The 16,200-nt window shown below is 41.4% G+C and overlaps 2 protein-coding genes across 2 annotated transcripts; both read right to left on the bottom strand.

Moving 5' to 3' along the window:
- Positions 1–446: 446 nt before the first annotated feature.
- On the bottom strand, positions 447–6,264 carry LOC116618449 (A-agglutinin anchorage subunit). The gene is made up of 6 exons (XM_048732471.1): positions 5,963–6,264; positions 5,809–5,853; positions 4,453–4,527; positions 4,222–4,302; positions 3,702–3,919; positions 447–3,263 (listed from the first exon to the last, which is right to left on the bottom strand). Exons 1-6 carry the CDS (start codon positions 6,078–6,080, stop codon positions 447–449), a joined length of 3,354 nt encoding a protein of 1,117 aa, XP_048588428.1. The 5' UTR covers positions 6,081–6,264.
- A 6,629-nt stretch (positions 6,265–12,893) lies between these two features.
- Positions 12,894–16,172, bottom strand: LOC125572241 (mucin-5AC-like). Its single transcript, XM_048732470.1, has 2 exons — positions 16,140–16,172; positions 12,894–15,710 (listed from the first exon to the last, which is right to left on the bottom strand). The coding sequence occupies exons 1-2, from the start codon at positions 16,170–16,172 to the stop codon at positions 12,894–12,896; spliced, it is 2,850 nt and encodes a 949-aa protein (XP_048588427.1).
- Positions 16,173–16,200: the final 28 nt, after the last annotated feature.

The raw sequence follows: 16,200 nt of genomic DNA, 5'->3' as shown, positions 1-16,200 counted from the left end.
TTTATCTCCAAAGAATGTTCTAAAGCTTTTTATTGTCTTTTCCAGGTTCTCTTGGTTTTCAGCACGAAAACAGATAACTCGGCTTCGCGAGGGGCTAGAGGCGATTGGTCTATACATGAATCCTGAAACGTCAACGCCTCTGCAACATAAGGGTGGCAATTTCCGTGTGCAGCCTCTAGGATTTCCAAACCTCTCTCAGAGTAGCATTTAAAAACAAAAGACAAAGGATTAAACGGAAATAGTGTTTATTAGTTTGCAAGTGGATAGAAAATAAGCATAAAATAAAAGGCATATAGAGAACGGGTAATATGAAACTATATGAATAGGTTGATAATGGAGTTCTAGCCTAACTCCTGAGAGTGTTGTAAAAGTTATATGAACAGGTCCAGGTACATAATTCTATCTTATTTCTGAGGGCGTTTAAGTCCAGAGGGTGACGGGAGTCTCTAGCCAGTGGGACACTTCGATGCATCTGCTCTACCAATAACCGTGGCTTTCTGACGCCCGCCACTTGTTCCCTTCGTCGGGAATGCATCTTCAGTCATTTTGATTGGGCGTTTAGCAGCACTTGGTGTATTAGATGACCCTCTTCTATGAACCCCTTGAGTATTCAAGCTCATGCTAAGGTACATCTCCAGCTTCACCCTGCGTGCTTTTCTTTTTTGTGCTTTAGTTGGTTTCGGTGGTACAGGCGTCTGAAGGCTCCTTTCTGGGGGCGTCACTGAAAGGCTGCTGGTCCTGAGGTTCTCCCTTATCACCCTTAGCGTGTATGCTGAAGGGCCTGAGTCGCTTGAACGCTTCGAAGAGATTGATTTACTAGGACTTGTTCTGTCTATGTTTCTTGGAAGAGCATGTAAAGACAAACCCGACGGAGCCAAGCGCCCAGTGGTCTTAGAAGTAGTAGCAGAAGAAGAAACTGCCTTGATTCTGTCTTTCTTGCCTGTAGGAGCATCGATAGACGAACCAGGCTTGGTAGCAAAATGCTCGGATGTCTTGGAAGCTGTAACAGAAGAAGACACTGCCTTGATTCTGTCTTTCTTGCCTGTGGGAGCATCGATAGACGAACCAAGCTTGGTAGTAAAACGCTCAGATGTTTTTGGAGCCATAGCAGAAGAAGACACTGCCCTGATTCTGTCTTTATTGCTTGTGGGAGCATGGATAGACGAGCCAGACTTAACCTGATCAGTGTTGTGGGTTCTGTAGGTGTTGCTGGGGGAAGCAGAAGCAGAAGAAGGCTTGGAAGCCATCACTGACTGTGGCTCTACTGCCTTGGTTTTTGTCGACGTCACCAGCGCCGATTGAGGTTTTGTTGCATCAAGTCGCAGCTTAGATGGTTTTGCTTGTTCACCATTAGAAAACCGAGCTGGAGTTTGCACCATGGTTAGGTCTGGGGGTGATACTGAGTGAGCAGCTTGCTTCGGGGTCGGCAAATCACGTGCAAGGTCACTGATAGATGTAGAGCGTCTTGGCATTGGCGCCGACGATGGATGACTCACGATCCTCAACATGTGACCAATGATATCCCTAATACTATTGACACTTTCGTTATCATTGCCACTTGAGGCATCCTTTTGCTGTAACTTCGTCTTCACGTTCTTAAAGGATGCAACAGTGGTAGTAACATCCTCATCAATCTCAGTGACGCTAGTCTTCGTTTTATCAGCCTTGCTGTCGTGGGCTGGCGTTGTGTCATTCGACAGAGCTCGCAAGCTGGCATATAGCTTAGCCTTTTCTCGACGTCTCCTCCTCTTCTGAGTTCGTGTCTCTTTGGCATGTATTGAGAGGCTGTTTATTTTTTCTTGGATGTCATATGCGGTTAGAAGTGAAGGACTTTCAGTTGCACACGCGTCCTTCACCTCAGGTTTGGAAGCAAAGCGCTCAGTGGTCTTGGGAGAAGTAGCAGAAGAAGACATTGCCTTGATTATGTCTTCATTGCTTGTGGGAGCATGGATAGACGAGCCAGACTTAACCTGATCAGTGTTTTGGGTTCTGTAGGTGTTGCTGGGGGAAGCAGAAGCAGAAGAAGGCTTGGAAGCCATCACTGACTGTGGCTCTACTGCCTTGGTTTTTGTCGACGTCACCAGCGCCGATTGAGGTTTTGGTGCATCAAGTCGCAGCTTAGATGGTTTTGCTTGTTCATCATTAGAAAACCGAGCTGGAGTTTGCACCATGGTCAGGTCTGGGAGTGATACTGAGTGAGCAGCTTGCCTCGGGTTCGGCAAATCACGTGCAAGGTCACTGATAGATGTAGAGCGTCTTGGCATTGGCGCCGACAATGGACGACTCACGGTCCTCAACATGTGACCACCGATATCCCTACTGCTGCTGATACTTTTGTTATAATTGTCACTGGAAGCATCCTTTTGCTGTAACTCCGTCTCCACGTTCTTAAAGGATGCAACAGTGGCAGTGCGGCTGTTGGCTAAGATGTTCACGTGTGCTGTCGACATAGCAACCGAAACAGTTTTGGACATCTGTAAAGTTGATTCATGAAGGGCGGTGTCTAAAGAGTTCTCATCATGGTCTTTTCTTCTGATATTGAACATCAGAACAGGCGACAAGGCAGTGCCAAATTCAGCGAAACCGAGTGCAGCGGTCTTCATTGGTAGTAGTCGATTTCCATCAATGGTGCTGCTGTTGGACGACGTCAGGCGGTTAACACGGCTTACTACTCTAGCCAGTACTGCTAGCAAGCCCATGGTGTACTCGGGCTTAAATTGTCTCTTCTTCCCCATGGGCTGAGTTGGTTCTGTGCCCTTCACTGATGCAAGTGATTTGGCTGCTAGCTGTTTACTGACAGTTAGTGCTTCCTCTTCATTAACCCTTGGTAGCAAAGGCTCTTGTTGCCCTGCGGGTAATAATATTCTGGAGCTCCCGGATGGTGGTGCTGTGAGGATCGTCAAGTCACTGGTAATCGAAGCAGCGCTGGTTGATCTACAGCGGTTTGGTGCTACAGTGCCTGGAAAAAGAGCGTCCAAGACGATTGGAATTGACCGCCAAGCACTCAGAGCGTTAGAAAGGATAACCGCGTGTTTGATTGGCGACGCATCTTCATATGACACTGAAGCCATTTTCGCGATGGACTTGGTGCCCATGACAGGAGGTGATCTGGACTCACACCGCGCACGAGGAGGAACTAATGCTTGAACTTCCTTTTCTTCGAGTTTTACCCTTTTGTCTAAGTCTTGGGTCTGTTTACTGCACAGATCATTTTCGGCGCAACTCGCCAGGGGGTGGAACGTTGCTGAAGGCGCGCCTTGTTCCTGTAAAGCAAAATGTAACTTCAACACAATTCCCTTCCCAAGTTATAACTACTCTCTTAAACTAACCCTAACCATTACCCTACTCTACTTTTTCTTGATATATTTTCGCTATCTAAAAACATACTTTGAATAACAGTCTTCGGGACAAACAGTTGGTAATATGTATCTGGCCCTAGATATTGTACAGCGGACGCCCTAATTGTCATATACGTGATATACTTGCAATACTTGCCCTTCTACAGCTTTTGCTTCTGCAGCTATTCTGAGTGAATATCCTTCAAGTATTATTATTAGATACAGCAACTTCTAAAAGTCCTACAGTGTTTTTTGGCACTTACGTAGTACTGCTTCGACCCCCCTCCCTCCGCCCTCCAACGCCTCTTCCTGGAACTCGCAAAGAGACCAGACGTGGTACTGTACATTCATCTCAGTACTCACCTTCATCAGGCAGATCCTCAAGTCGGAAGACATCTTGTTCTCGTCTTCTTTATCGTCATCAGTTTGGTCTCCGCTGTCCCAGTTGACTGCTAAAACAGCTACCGTGACCATGGTCGCCATGACGACAAACGACACGAAAAAAGGATTGCACCATAGCGGTACTACTTCCGGTGCAGGTGGGATTACAGCTAGGGCGGTTACCTTCGGAACCAGCCCGACTACGATTAAAACAAAACAAATAGATCAGCAACTAAACAAAGTTCGATTACAATATAAAATACAGAAATGATCAGCAAGGAGACAAGTGTAAAAGTTTTTGAGTCAATCACTCATGTTATAGTATAAGACGACGTGTTCACCGGCCAGATGTCATATCTTCTGCTGACATACAGGCGACTAGTGTAGTATTATACACGTAACATCCAGGTGAGGTGTATAACACCATTTACACCTGTCGTAAAGATAGTGTTATACACGTCAAAGGGTAAGGTTATATGACTTATTTGATTTCATTACTCACCTGGCGTGTAGGTTGTGTTCTTATACACGTAAAAGGGAAGGGAAGGCTGCCGTTCGTATCCAATCCCTCTGTCCCGAAACTCTGCAAAGAAATAAAATAGACACAGGTTACTTATTCTCGTATTTAAATTTTCAGAGTTTTTAATGGCAAAACATCAATCATCTCTGCGTGTTGTACTATATGTATATAGATAATCTTGGTGGTTATATGTCAGGTGAAATCTTTACTCACCTGTTATATTACATCTATATACATCACCTGGGAGTGTAGGCTCCCGAGCGTATCCAATTCTTCTGTCCCGAAACTCTGCAAACAAATGGATAGAGGTTATTACTCTTAGTCTCGTTATACCATTTCCTGAAATTTATGAATCAACACAGGGCTGAAGTCTTATGTTGTACGCCTCTGCGACTAAGGGAGCGGTCATTTATTACTGAGGGGGGGGGGGGGGGGGGGGGGCGGCAAATATGTAGGGAGGCTATGTCTTTTAGGGCGCCAAATTTTTTTTTTGGTAGGGGAGGTCACATTTTTGGGGCTGTCATTAAAGGGTGGTCACATTTTTGGGTCTTTGTCTGTCAACCATTAGAGGGATTCTCAAAATATATTTATATAAATACAAGATTGGTTCCTGAACAATATTGAACTAAGTATATAATAGAGGAAACATTGTGAACTGAATAAAATTTACATTTGAACAATGACGTTCTTGCTCATTAATATATTAAAACCAGAATTAATTCGGCGCCTGCCTGTTCTAATCAGTTGAACAAAACAAATACATTAAAATGTTGCGAAACCTAGACTCGTCGACGACGTAGTCGTTTTCTAGCGACACAGGTATATGTTGTTCATCTATTTGTCACTCTTAAACTAGCGAAGTGAAGATTCATACTTAAATTAAAAAAGACAAAATTGCCATGCTAGCTGATCTATATTTTAATAAAAGGTTATATCTCAGTTACATTCAATATATCAAGTCTCTGTGGTTGTAAAGACATATAATCATTGAATATAAATAAGTGGAGGCGGGGGGGGGGGTTGCGGTCTCGGGGGGGGGGGGGGGGGCACGATTTTTGGGCTTGGATTTGAAGGGGGACAAAAAATTTTTAGCCCAGAGTTTTGCAAAAATGCCCCCCAGTAATTAATGACCGCACCCCAAGTCTCTGTGATTGAATAAACAGTAGTAGAACAGTAGTAGTAGACCTGATGTCTCTAGAACAACCTCCCCCCCCCCAATAAAAAAGGGAAGCAGACAGTGCACCCCATATGTCCTTTGGAAAATCCCGCATCCACTGTGAACTGTCCCCGCTCCCCCCCATTCCCCGTTAGCTAATGGTTTGCAACAAAATTTGTATTGCCAACATTATCTCGTGCGGTTTTTATATACAGCACAGGTATCTGAACAGAAAACAACAACAATCGATCTATAGACTAATTCAGAAGGGTTCAAACACTTGTAAATAACGATATCTTTTTCATTGCTTTTAGTTGTGGTTAAGCTAACAAGCAATGGAACAAACTATCAAGTAAATCGTTTAGTTTTTAAAAATAATTAATCCAAGAATTATTAAACATTTCAACACTTACCGATGAGAGAGCTTGGTTCTGAAAAATCTGTAATTCCAAGAATTACTGCAAAATAAATAAAATATGTAAAAAAAAATCGCTATCGCAAAAAAAGGAACACATTCGAGAAAGCGCAGTGTCATTTTGAGGTAAAATAACAAAGATTTCAACTCACCATTGCGCGACTCTGCCGCTAACATTTTTGGTAAATATAGTGTTTGTAGATTTGGGTATACATGGTCTAGTATACCCAATAAAGTCCCCAAAATTACGCTTACAATTATCCAGATCATCGCAGATCTGTAGCTTGCAAGCTAGCTTGGGTCTCTTTGATTTCTATTCTAATTTGCATTATCACGTCACCAGCGGCCATGACGTCACGCACGCGCGCAAGGGCTCTGACCACGCGCGCACCATATAAGGAAAGTGAGAAAGCATAAATATGCCGTCTTCAACACGACGCTTCGCCCGAGCCATTAGCCAGGGACCGCGGAGACCACTTTAGAGTGGGAGGGCTGAAAATCCTTGCCAAAACAAACAAGGATATATCTGGAGCCCTAAAAATATAATATAATATAATATCATATCATATCATATCATATCATATCATATCATATCATATCATATCATATCATATCATATCATATCATATCATATCATATCATATCATATCATATCATATCATATCATATCATATCATATCATATCATATCATATCATATCATATCATATCATATCATATCATATCATATCATATCATATCATATCATATCATATCATATCATATCATATCATATCATATCATATCATATCATATCATATCATATCATATCATATCATATCATATCATATCATATCATATCATATCATATCATATCATATCATATCATATCATATCATATCATATCATATCATATCATATCATATCATATCATATCATATCATATCATATCATATCATATCATATCATATCATATCATATCATATCATATCATATCATATCATATCATATCATATCATATCATATCATATCATATAATATAATATAATATAATATAATATAATATAATATAATATAATATAATATAATATATCTCGCTCTATGATCATGACGTGCGGCGCTTGATGATATGCCTTGGCGCAATGAATCATGGATAGGGTCCAGTCCTCAATACGTCGTCAAGAAATGCGTGCGCGCTCAACCGAGTGTGCTTGAGGCGACATCCTTTTGCTGGCATCGTGAATCGCCCGTCGCCCTATTGAATTAGTTATCGGACGATCCTTCAAAGACGGGAATCTGTAATATATTTTTTAAAGAAGACGCGTAGTTAGGGGTGAGCGCCTGGACACCATTTCATCCCTGGCCACCACCTTGGTGGTGGGGAAACCGGAACCACATCTACGAATTGTAGCAGTAGATCGAATCTCAAACTGGAAATTTTTCAATAATTCAAAGTTTTGCACCCCATGTGTTTGACAGTGAAAAAGGTGCCATTCATCATAAGGTTGAGAGCAGTAGGCCTTTTTGCTGGAGCTAAGTTAGCAACGGATACCGCAGAGTTTGGTAATTCTCAAAATAATTTATCGATGTTCCATTCCATATCGATCTTAGAAAGATTTCCCAGCCATATCAATATTTGGGTGACCTTCTAACACGGTCGGTCAATCTCTTGGAGGCCTGGGTCTATGGACTTTTTTTAAGAAAAGGATTTGACCAAGCGATCAAGTTTTTCTTGACAAACTTTTGCCTCGAGTGTCAAATTGACAGGCAAATTGATCAGTATTTTTCACCATGTTTTCTGTAGATGAGGGAACGGGGAAACTTTAGCTCTTCTAAATATGGGCATGAATGACCATATAAGGCAATACATACGAAGGACACTATCCGTGGGGGATATGTTTGATATGGCGGCGCCTGCTCACATCGTGGCATCGATGAAAGTGTCTTACAAGGCTACAAATCTACCTATAGAAACATTCTGCAGGCCGTAGCAGGAGTTGGGGCACTGAGGGCACGTGCCCCCCCCCCCCCCCCCCCCTGCATACGACAATACATATCGATTTATTTTGGCGGTTTCAAACATTTCTGGATCAAATTGGAATGCACCAGGCCCCGTCTTAGGGCTAACATGATTGTTACTGTTGTTTATTATAATAAAAAGTTCTTATGTATAATTACAACTCGATTTACGCTAATTTAGGGGAGAAAATAGCGAAACCTCTATTAAGCGGTCAACCTCTATTAAGCGGTCACTAAGCTAAGTCCCAAGGGTGAACGCTTAATAGAGGTTCGACTGTATCTTTTTTTTTAATCAAAACAATACTCCCACAAGCTTTGCCCTTGTGCAGAAAATGTCATAGATGTAACAGCATTCCAAAGATTCAAAATAATATATTTAGACTGTTTAGATGCCATACTGTGGTTTTTATGTATTGATTTAGTGGCGATTCTCTCCTTCATTGGACCGAATATTCAGAAAAATGTCTGGAAATTAAAATCCAAAAATATATCTCCTTTCATGCATTAGATATTGGTGCACCCCACTTTACCAAATAGTGGCCTTGTTGTTGGTGGCCTACTCCCAAATGAATGCAATGAAGAAAAAACAGATTGAAAATGCTAACTTCTAATTTCAAACCAAACCCTTTCATTGATCTATGTTTGGGGTAGAGAGGAATCAAAGAATATCAATTGACTAAAAAATAATCGACGGGAGAGGAGATATAAAGTGAATTGACTCTACTTGAAAGGTTTGGTGAAAAAAAAATAACAGTAATGAAAATAATTTGATTGAGCATTTCTTGACATTTCCCCTTCCCCATTATCTTAACCCTTTCACCACCACAGGCCTCTAAAGAGGCCATGTCTTTGCTATCCAAGCTATGTGAACAGAATTCTATTATTGAAAAAGAACAAGGTTGTTGCTAGTGTTATACAGTTTAAGTATCTTGCCCTAAAAAACCCTTCCCCTTAATAAAAGTTCCATTAATGTACATTTGTAAAGCTACATTCTGACAAGCTTTGTTCTTGCGAAGAACAATGGATGAAACAGGATTTCAAAGATGGAATATAGTGTCAGACACAATTTTAGATAAGATGCAATGCTGAAGATTTAATGTACCATTTTAAGTGGTGATTTTTCATCCCCATGGGAATTAATATCTACAAATATACATCTAGTAATGCATTATATTTTGGTGTTTTGAGAAACCCTGGATCTAACTATTCCAATGAAATAAATCTAAACATCTAAAATAAATGTAATGGGCAAGAGACTTGAAAAGAAAATCCTAAAAAGAAAATATAAGTGAAAGTAATAAATGAAAATTTCTAATTTAAAAATCAAATCTGTTCATTAATTTATTTTTGGTGTAGAGGGGAAATAGCAAAGAGCATCAATTGCATAAAAATAGTCAACAGGGAGAAGAAAAAGGAAGAAATATGACTCTTCCTTAAATGTCTGAAAAGAAAATATAATAACAATAATGTGATAATTATATTTAGTACTTTTCTAAAATATCCCCTTTCCCATTATCTTTAGGTTGATAGAAAACTGTTTTCTTTACAGATTTATTATTTAAAAAGCAAAAGTTTGTTTTTAGTTTTATATTATATAAGTATCTTGTTCTAAAGAAACCTATGAGTGTGTACTGCTGAATCACATAGTAATGAACCAGTCATTTGTGCCCCCTCCCTTATGGTCCCACAGAAGTCAGGGGTTAATGTGGGGTTTTAGACCACTTTTTAACCAGAATATGTCAAGAGGGGTGGTGGTATTGACTGTTTTTTACTCTTAACTTGGAAACAGGCTTTTATTAAAGTTGAATCCCCCACCCTTCCCTGGGACCATGGGTGTGGGGGTATCAAATGACTAGTGAATAAGAACATCCTACTGTTCTCTTCAAGACATGATTTTTAATTCCCATGTCTTCCAGTCTTTAGCATTCATCTTGGCCCTCAGGTAGTTCCTGGTTCATAAAAGAGTGAAAACAATTATTTATTATTTCTTTCAAAACAATCTTTTTATCAAGCCATTTATAATCTAACTAATTTTCCACAACTATTTGAAAAAAAAATAACCACATGAGATGCAAGATGCAGACAATAACAACAATACATATTGAAAATAGGTTTTTTTTTATCCTCGGTAAGGAAAATTTCTCTTGTAAGTTGAAAAAGCTGCGGTATCTTCTAAGGATATGTATCTTCTTAGGACTAAGAGCACAGGATATAAATACAAGATAGGTCTTCTTTAGCAGTATTTGACAAATTCAACACGATATTTGTTAGCCTTTATGAAATATCTCAACACAATCAATCTGCCCTGAAGAAGTCTTATTAAAGACGAATTCCAGTTTTTGTTGTATTGTATTTTATTCAACACAATCAAGAATATAGATAAAACGAAGAATGTCAAAACAAAACCTGTTATGCTCAAATAATTTGATTACTAAGTTGAGTACTCGCATTCTCAAAGCATACAAAAAGGACAACAAAAAGCCTAATAACTGTCATATCCTCAATAGACAATACAAATTCTCTTCCAAAACTCACCTTGCATTGTTTTTTTTGTCGCTTTCTTGTGGTTCTGTTCGCTTTTTAATGTGAACTGTTACTTGCTTAAATTTACTAGCTAAAACCAGATAAATCTTGGCGTGAATGAATGTTAGTAGATCTCCTCTAGTTGACTTTATCCTTAAGTCACAAAATTTGAGGCAAAATAAATAATCATCGCATAATCGACAAGAACTTTTTCCCTTGCTCCGTGCTTGTATTTAGTCGCCATTACGGGGCCGAGTGAGGCCTGGGATTCGCGCGGCTGAATGACTGGCTGGCTGGCTGGCTGGCTGGCTGGCTGGCTGGCGAGTGACACCACAGGGTACCCGCGCGATGACCACAAAAACCAAGTCGCATACCTATACCATATTTCTATGCCTATGGGGCTACGCGCGCGGCCTGCGGCCGCGCTTGGCTCCGCTATGAATGAATGAATATTTCGTGAACTTTAATAGAAATTATGTATGTGTTATTTATTTAGGGCAAAAACGTCAAATTCTTGTAGCGTGTTTTCTGTGGAAGAAACAACAATTTTTGGCTGAATTTTCTTGATATGGTGACAAACGGGGGAGGCCACAGTATGCCCTAGTGCCAGCGTGTCATATCCCAGAAAAGAACACAGCTTAATTGCCCAAAGTGATGTAAAAGAGAAAAGAAAAACCGTTCTAAGCAAAATATGTATTAGCGAAGGCTTACTTACCCGAAAAGAATCGTTTCGCAGTATTACTTAATACCAGGAGAACCTAATTACCTAAAACTCATTCTCTTTTAATCTCAGCCAGTCATTTCAACATTTGAAGAATTTCTGGACGATCTGAACTTCCCCCTCGGTAAAACCATCAATGGGCTAGTCCCTCCCCCACTGTCTGGTCCAGCCACCCGCCGAGCGTAACCCTAGCTGTACTGCCTGTACGGGGGGGCCTCCGAGTTCAAGGAGAGACAATTCCAGGACAAGTACCTCAAGACAAACTTTGGTGACGGAAACGGGACGGTTAATAGAAAGAGTGGAAGGGGTCTTTACAGTTTAAGAAGACTCGGAAGTGAATAGTAGTGACGAGACAGTTCCCTAAGACCGAGCGTATGGCGATTATTGGGGATAAACGGGTGATGGATTTTATTTAGGGGTTGCGGAGGGGTTGCCTCGAGTCCATGGCGTCCTCTTTTATGATCGATGATTTTTTAGTTGGAATATTTTTCCCGTCCCCTCACATTCTAAAGTCCCTCTGGTATGCCCATTTTCTTTACCGCGAGTCTTAGTGCGTGAATTTTTGGAATTTTTTATTTGTCCTCAAATACAAGAGTCTGCATCCCTCGAATCTTGCAAGGCGTGTTTAGGAAAATGGAGCACCATGAATTTTTAAATTGGTGTATTTCTTAAGCTTTGTGATCTTCTCAAAGTTATAGTACAATATTTAATAAGATATATATTAAGGTATAAAGTATTTTTATAATTATATTATAAAATAATTATTTTATATTATATTAACTTTTTTTTTTGAATTTTTTTTATTAACATAACCAGGCATCATTTTTTGTGGCACAAAATGTTTTAGTGTATAGTTATTATCTCAACATCGTTATGTGATGTACGCTTTAGATGAAAAATCTGCTAATAAAAGTCTATATCCAACTTGCGGTTAAAATTTTGGTTTTGAATGTCTAAAACTTGATTGATATTATCATCGTAGAATAGATTGGATTGGGAGTCTGATTTGCAAAGGGTTTATAGCCTACAGAAACATTCTTTACACAATTCGGATCAAGGACTTTCAAAGCATAAAAATTGTAAGATTATTTAGTAAATATCTAAATATATAAATTGAGAAATTGTTCATTAAAATGTCGATTGATTTAACTGATTGTGATTTATACCAAAGGTCCTTACATAGCTACTATAACTTATAACTACAGTGTTCTATCAAATCTAACAACTGCTGATTCACTTGAGAATTAATTACCTTACTTTACCTTAGTCAATGCACAATGCATGCTTAACTCGCCAGTGGTCTTGCGGATTCAGACTGCTAAAACCACGTATGAAGCTCAAACATTTCCCTAGCCTTCTGAAAGTCCAACAAAAAATCAAAGGCATTAAAAGCCTTTTTTATCTCCAAAGAATGTTCTAAAACTTTTTATTGTCTTTTCCAGGTTCTCTTGGTTTTCAGCACGAAAACAGACAACTCGGCTTCGCGAGGGGCAAGAGGCGATTGGTCTATACATGAATCCTGAAACGTCAATGCCTCTGCAGCATGAGGATGGCAATTTCCGTGTGCAGCCTCTAGGATTTCCAAACCTCTCTCAGAGTAGCATTTAAAAACAAAAGACAAAGGATTAAACGGAAATAGTATTTATTAGTTTGCAAGTGGATAAAAAATAAGCATAAAATAAAAGGCATATAGAGAACGGGTAATATGAAACTATATGAGTAGGTTGATAAGGAGTTCTAGCCTAATTCCTGAGAGTGTTGTAAAAGTTATATGAACAGGTCCAGGTACATAGTTCTATCTTATTTCTGAGGGCGTTTAAGTCCAGAGGGTGACGGGAGTCTCTAGCCAGTGGGACACTTCGATGCATCTGCTCTATCAATAACCGTGGCTTTCTGACGCCCGCCACTTGTTCCCGTCGTCGGGAATGCATCTTCAGTCATTTTGATTGGGCGTTTAGCAGTACTTGGTGTATTAGATGACCCTCTTCTACGAACCCCTTGAGTATTTAAGCTCATGCTAAGGTACATCTCCAGCTTCACCCTGCGTGCTTTTCTTTTTTGTGCTTCAGTTGGTTTCGGTGGTACAGGCGTCTGAAGGCTCCTTTCTGGGGGCGTCACTGAAAGGCTGCTGGTCCTGAGGTTCTCCCTTACCACCCTTAGCGTGTATGCTGAAGGGCCTGAGTCGCTTGAACGCTTCGAAGAGATTGATTTACTAGAACTTGTTCTGTCTATGTTTCTTGGAAGAGCATGTAAAGACAAACCCGACGGAGCCAAGCGCCCAGTGGTCTTGGAAGTAGTAGCAGAAGAAGAAACTGCCTTGATTCTGTCTTTCTTGCCTGTGGGAGCATCGATAGACGAACCAGGCTTGGTAGCAAAACGCTCAGATGTCTTTGGAGCTGTAACAGAAGGAGACACTGCCTTAATTCTGTCTTTATTGCCTGTGGGAGCATCGATAGACGAACCAGGCTTGGTAGCAAAGCGCTCAGATGTCTTGGAAGCTGTAACAGAAGAAGACACTGCCTTGATTCTGTCTTTATTGCCTGTGGGAGCATGGATAGACGAGCCAGACTTAACCTGATCAGTGTTTTGGGTTCTGTAGGTGTTGCTGGGGGAAGCAGAAGCAGAAGAAGGCTTGGAAGCCATCACTGACTGTGGCTCTACTGCCTTGGTTTTTGTCGACGTCACCAGCGCCGATTGAGGTTTTGGTGCATCAAGTCGCAGCTTAGATGGTTTTGCTTGTTCACCATTAGAAAACCGAGCTGGAGTTTGCACCATTGTCAGGTCTCGGAGTGATACTGAATGAGCAGCTTGCTTCGGGGTCGCCAAATCACGTGCAAGGTCACTGATAGATGTAGAGCGTCTTGGCATTGGCGCCGACGATGGATGACTCACGATCCTCAACATGTGACCAATGATATCCCTACTGCTATTGACACTTTTGTTATCATTGCCACTTGAGGCATCCTTTTGCTGTAACTTCGTCTTCACGTTCTTAAAGGATGCAACAGTGGTAGTAACATCCTTATCAATCTCAGTGACGCTAGCCTGCGTATTATCAGCCTTGCTGTCGTTGGCTGGCGTTGTTTCATTCGACAGAGCTCGCAAGCTGGCATATAGCTTAGCCTTTTCTCGACGTCTCCTCCTCTTCTGAGTTCGTGTCTCTTTGGCATGTATTGAGAGGCTGTTTATTTTTTCTTGGATGTCATATGCGGTTAGAAGTGAAGGATTTTCAGTTTCACACGCGTCCTTCACCTCAGGTTTGGAAGCAAAGCGCTCAGTGGTCTTGGGAGAAGTAGCAGAAGAAGACATTGCCTTGATTATGTCTTCATTGCTTGTGGGAGCATGGATAGAGGAGCCAGACTTAACCTGATCAGTGTTTTGGGTTCTGTAGGTGTTGCTGGGGGAAGCAGAAGCAGAAGAAGGCTTGGAAGCCATCACTGACTGTGGCTCTACTGCCTTGGTTTTTGTCGACGTCACCAGCGCCGATTGAGGTTTTGGTGCATCAAGTCGCAGCTTAGATGGTTTTGCTTGTTCATCATCAGAAAACCGAGCTGGAGTTTGCACCATGGTCAGGTCTGGGAGTGATACTGAGTGAGCAGCTTGCCTCGGGGTCGGCAAATCACGTGCAAGGTCACTGATAGATGTAGAGCGTCTTGGCATTGGCGCCGACAATGGACGACTCACGGTCCTCAACATGTGACCACCGATATCCCTACTGCTGCTGATACTTTTGTTATAATTGTCACTGGAAGCATCCTTTTGCTGTAACTCCGTCTCTACGTTCTTAAAGGATGCAACAGTGGCAGTGCGGCTGTTGGCTGAGATGTTCACGTGTGCTGTCGACATAGCAGCCGAAACAGTTTTGGATATCTGTAAAGTTGATTCATGAAGGGCGGTGTCTAAAGAGTTCTCATCATGGTCTTTTCTTCTGATATTGAACATCAGAACAGGCGACAAGGCAATGCCAAATTCAGCGAAACTGAGTGCAGCGGTCTTCATTGGTAGTAGTCGATTTCCATCAATGGTGCTGCTGTTGGACGACGTCAGGCGGTTAACACGGCTTACTACTCTAGCCAGTACTGCTAGCAAGCCCATGGTGTACTCGGGCTTAAATTGTCTCTCCTTCCCCATGGGCTGAGTTGGTTCTGTGCCCTTCACTAATGCAAGTGATTTGGCTGCTAGCTGTTTACTGACAGTTAGTGCTTCCTCTTCATTAACCCTTGGTAACAAAGGCTCTTGTTGCCCTGCGGGTAATAATATTCTGGAGCTCCCGGATTGTGGTGCTGTGAGGATCGTCAAGTCACTGGTGATCGAAGCAGCGCTGGTTGATCTACAGCGGTTTAGTGCTACAGTGCCTGGAAAAAGAGCGTCCAAGACGATTGGAATTGACCGCCAAGCACTCAGAGCGTTAGAAAGGATAACCGCGTGTTTGATTGGCGACGCATCTTCATATGACACTGAAGCCATTTTCGCGATGGACTTGGTGCCCATGACAGGAGGTGATCTGGACTCACACCGCGCACGAGGAGGAACTAATGCTTGAACTTCCTTTTCTTCGAGTTTTACCCTTTTGTCTAAGTCTTGGGTCTGTTTACTGCACAGATCATTTTCGGCGCAACTCGCCAGGGGGTGGAACGTTGCTGAAGGCGCGCCTTGTTCCTGTAAAGCAAAATGTAACTTCAACACAATTCCCTTCCCAAGTTATAACTACTCTCTTAAACTAACCCTAACCATTTTCCTACTCTCCTTTTTCTTGATATATTTTCGCTATCTAAAAACATACTTTGAGTAACAGTCTTCGGGACAAACAGTTGGTAATATGTATCTGGCCCTAGATATTGTACAGCGGACGCCCTAATTGTCATATACTTGCAATACTTGCCCTTCTACAGCTTTTGCTTCTGCAGCTATTCTCAGTGAATATCCTTCAAGTATTATTATTAGATACAGCAACTTCTAAAAGTCCTACAGTGTTTTTTGGCACTTACGTAGTACTGCTTCGACCCCCCTCCCTCCGCCCTCCAACGCCTCTTCCTGGAGCTCGCAAAGAGACCAGACGTGGTACTGTACATTCATCTCAGTACTCACCTTCATCAGGCAGATCCTAAAGTCGGAAGACATCTTGTTCTCGTCTTCTTTATCGTCATCA

Source organism: Nematostella vectensis, chromosome 9 (assembly GCF_932526225.1).
Source record: "Nematostella vectensis chromosome 9, jaNemVect1.1, whole genome shotgun sequence".
In the NCBI taxonomy this organism is placed as follows: domain Eukaryota; kingdom Metazoa; phylum Cnidaria; class Anthozoa; order Actiniaria; family Edwardsiidae; genus Nematostella; species Nematostella vectensis.
This window is presented reverse-complemented; position numbering and strand designations above follow the sequence as displayed.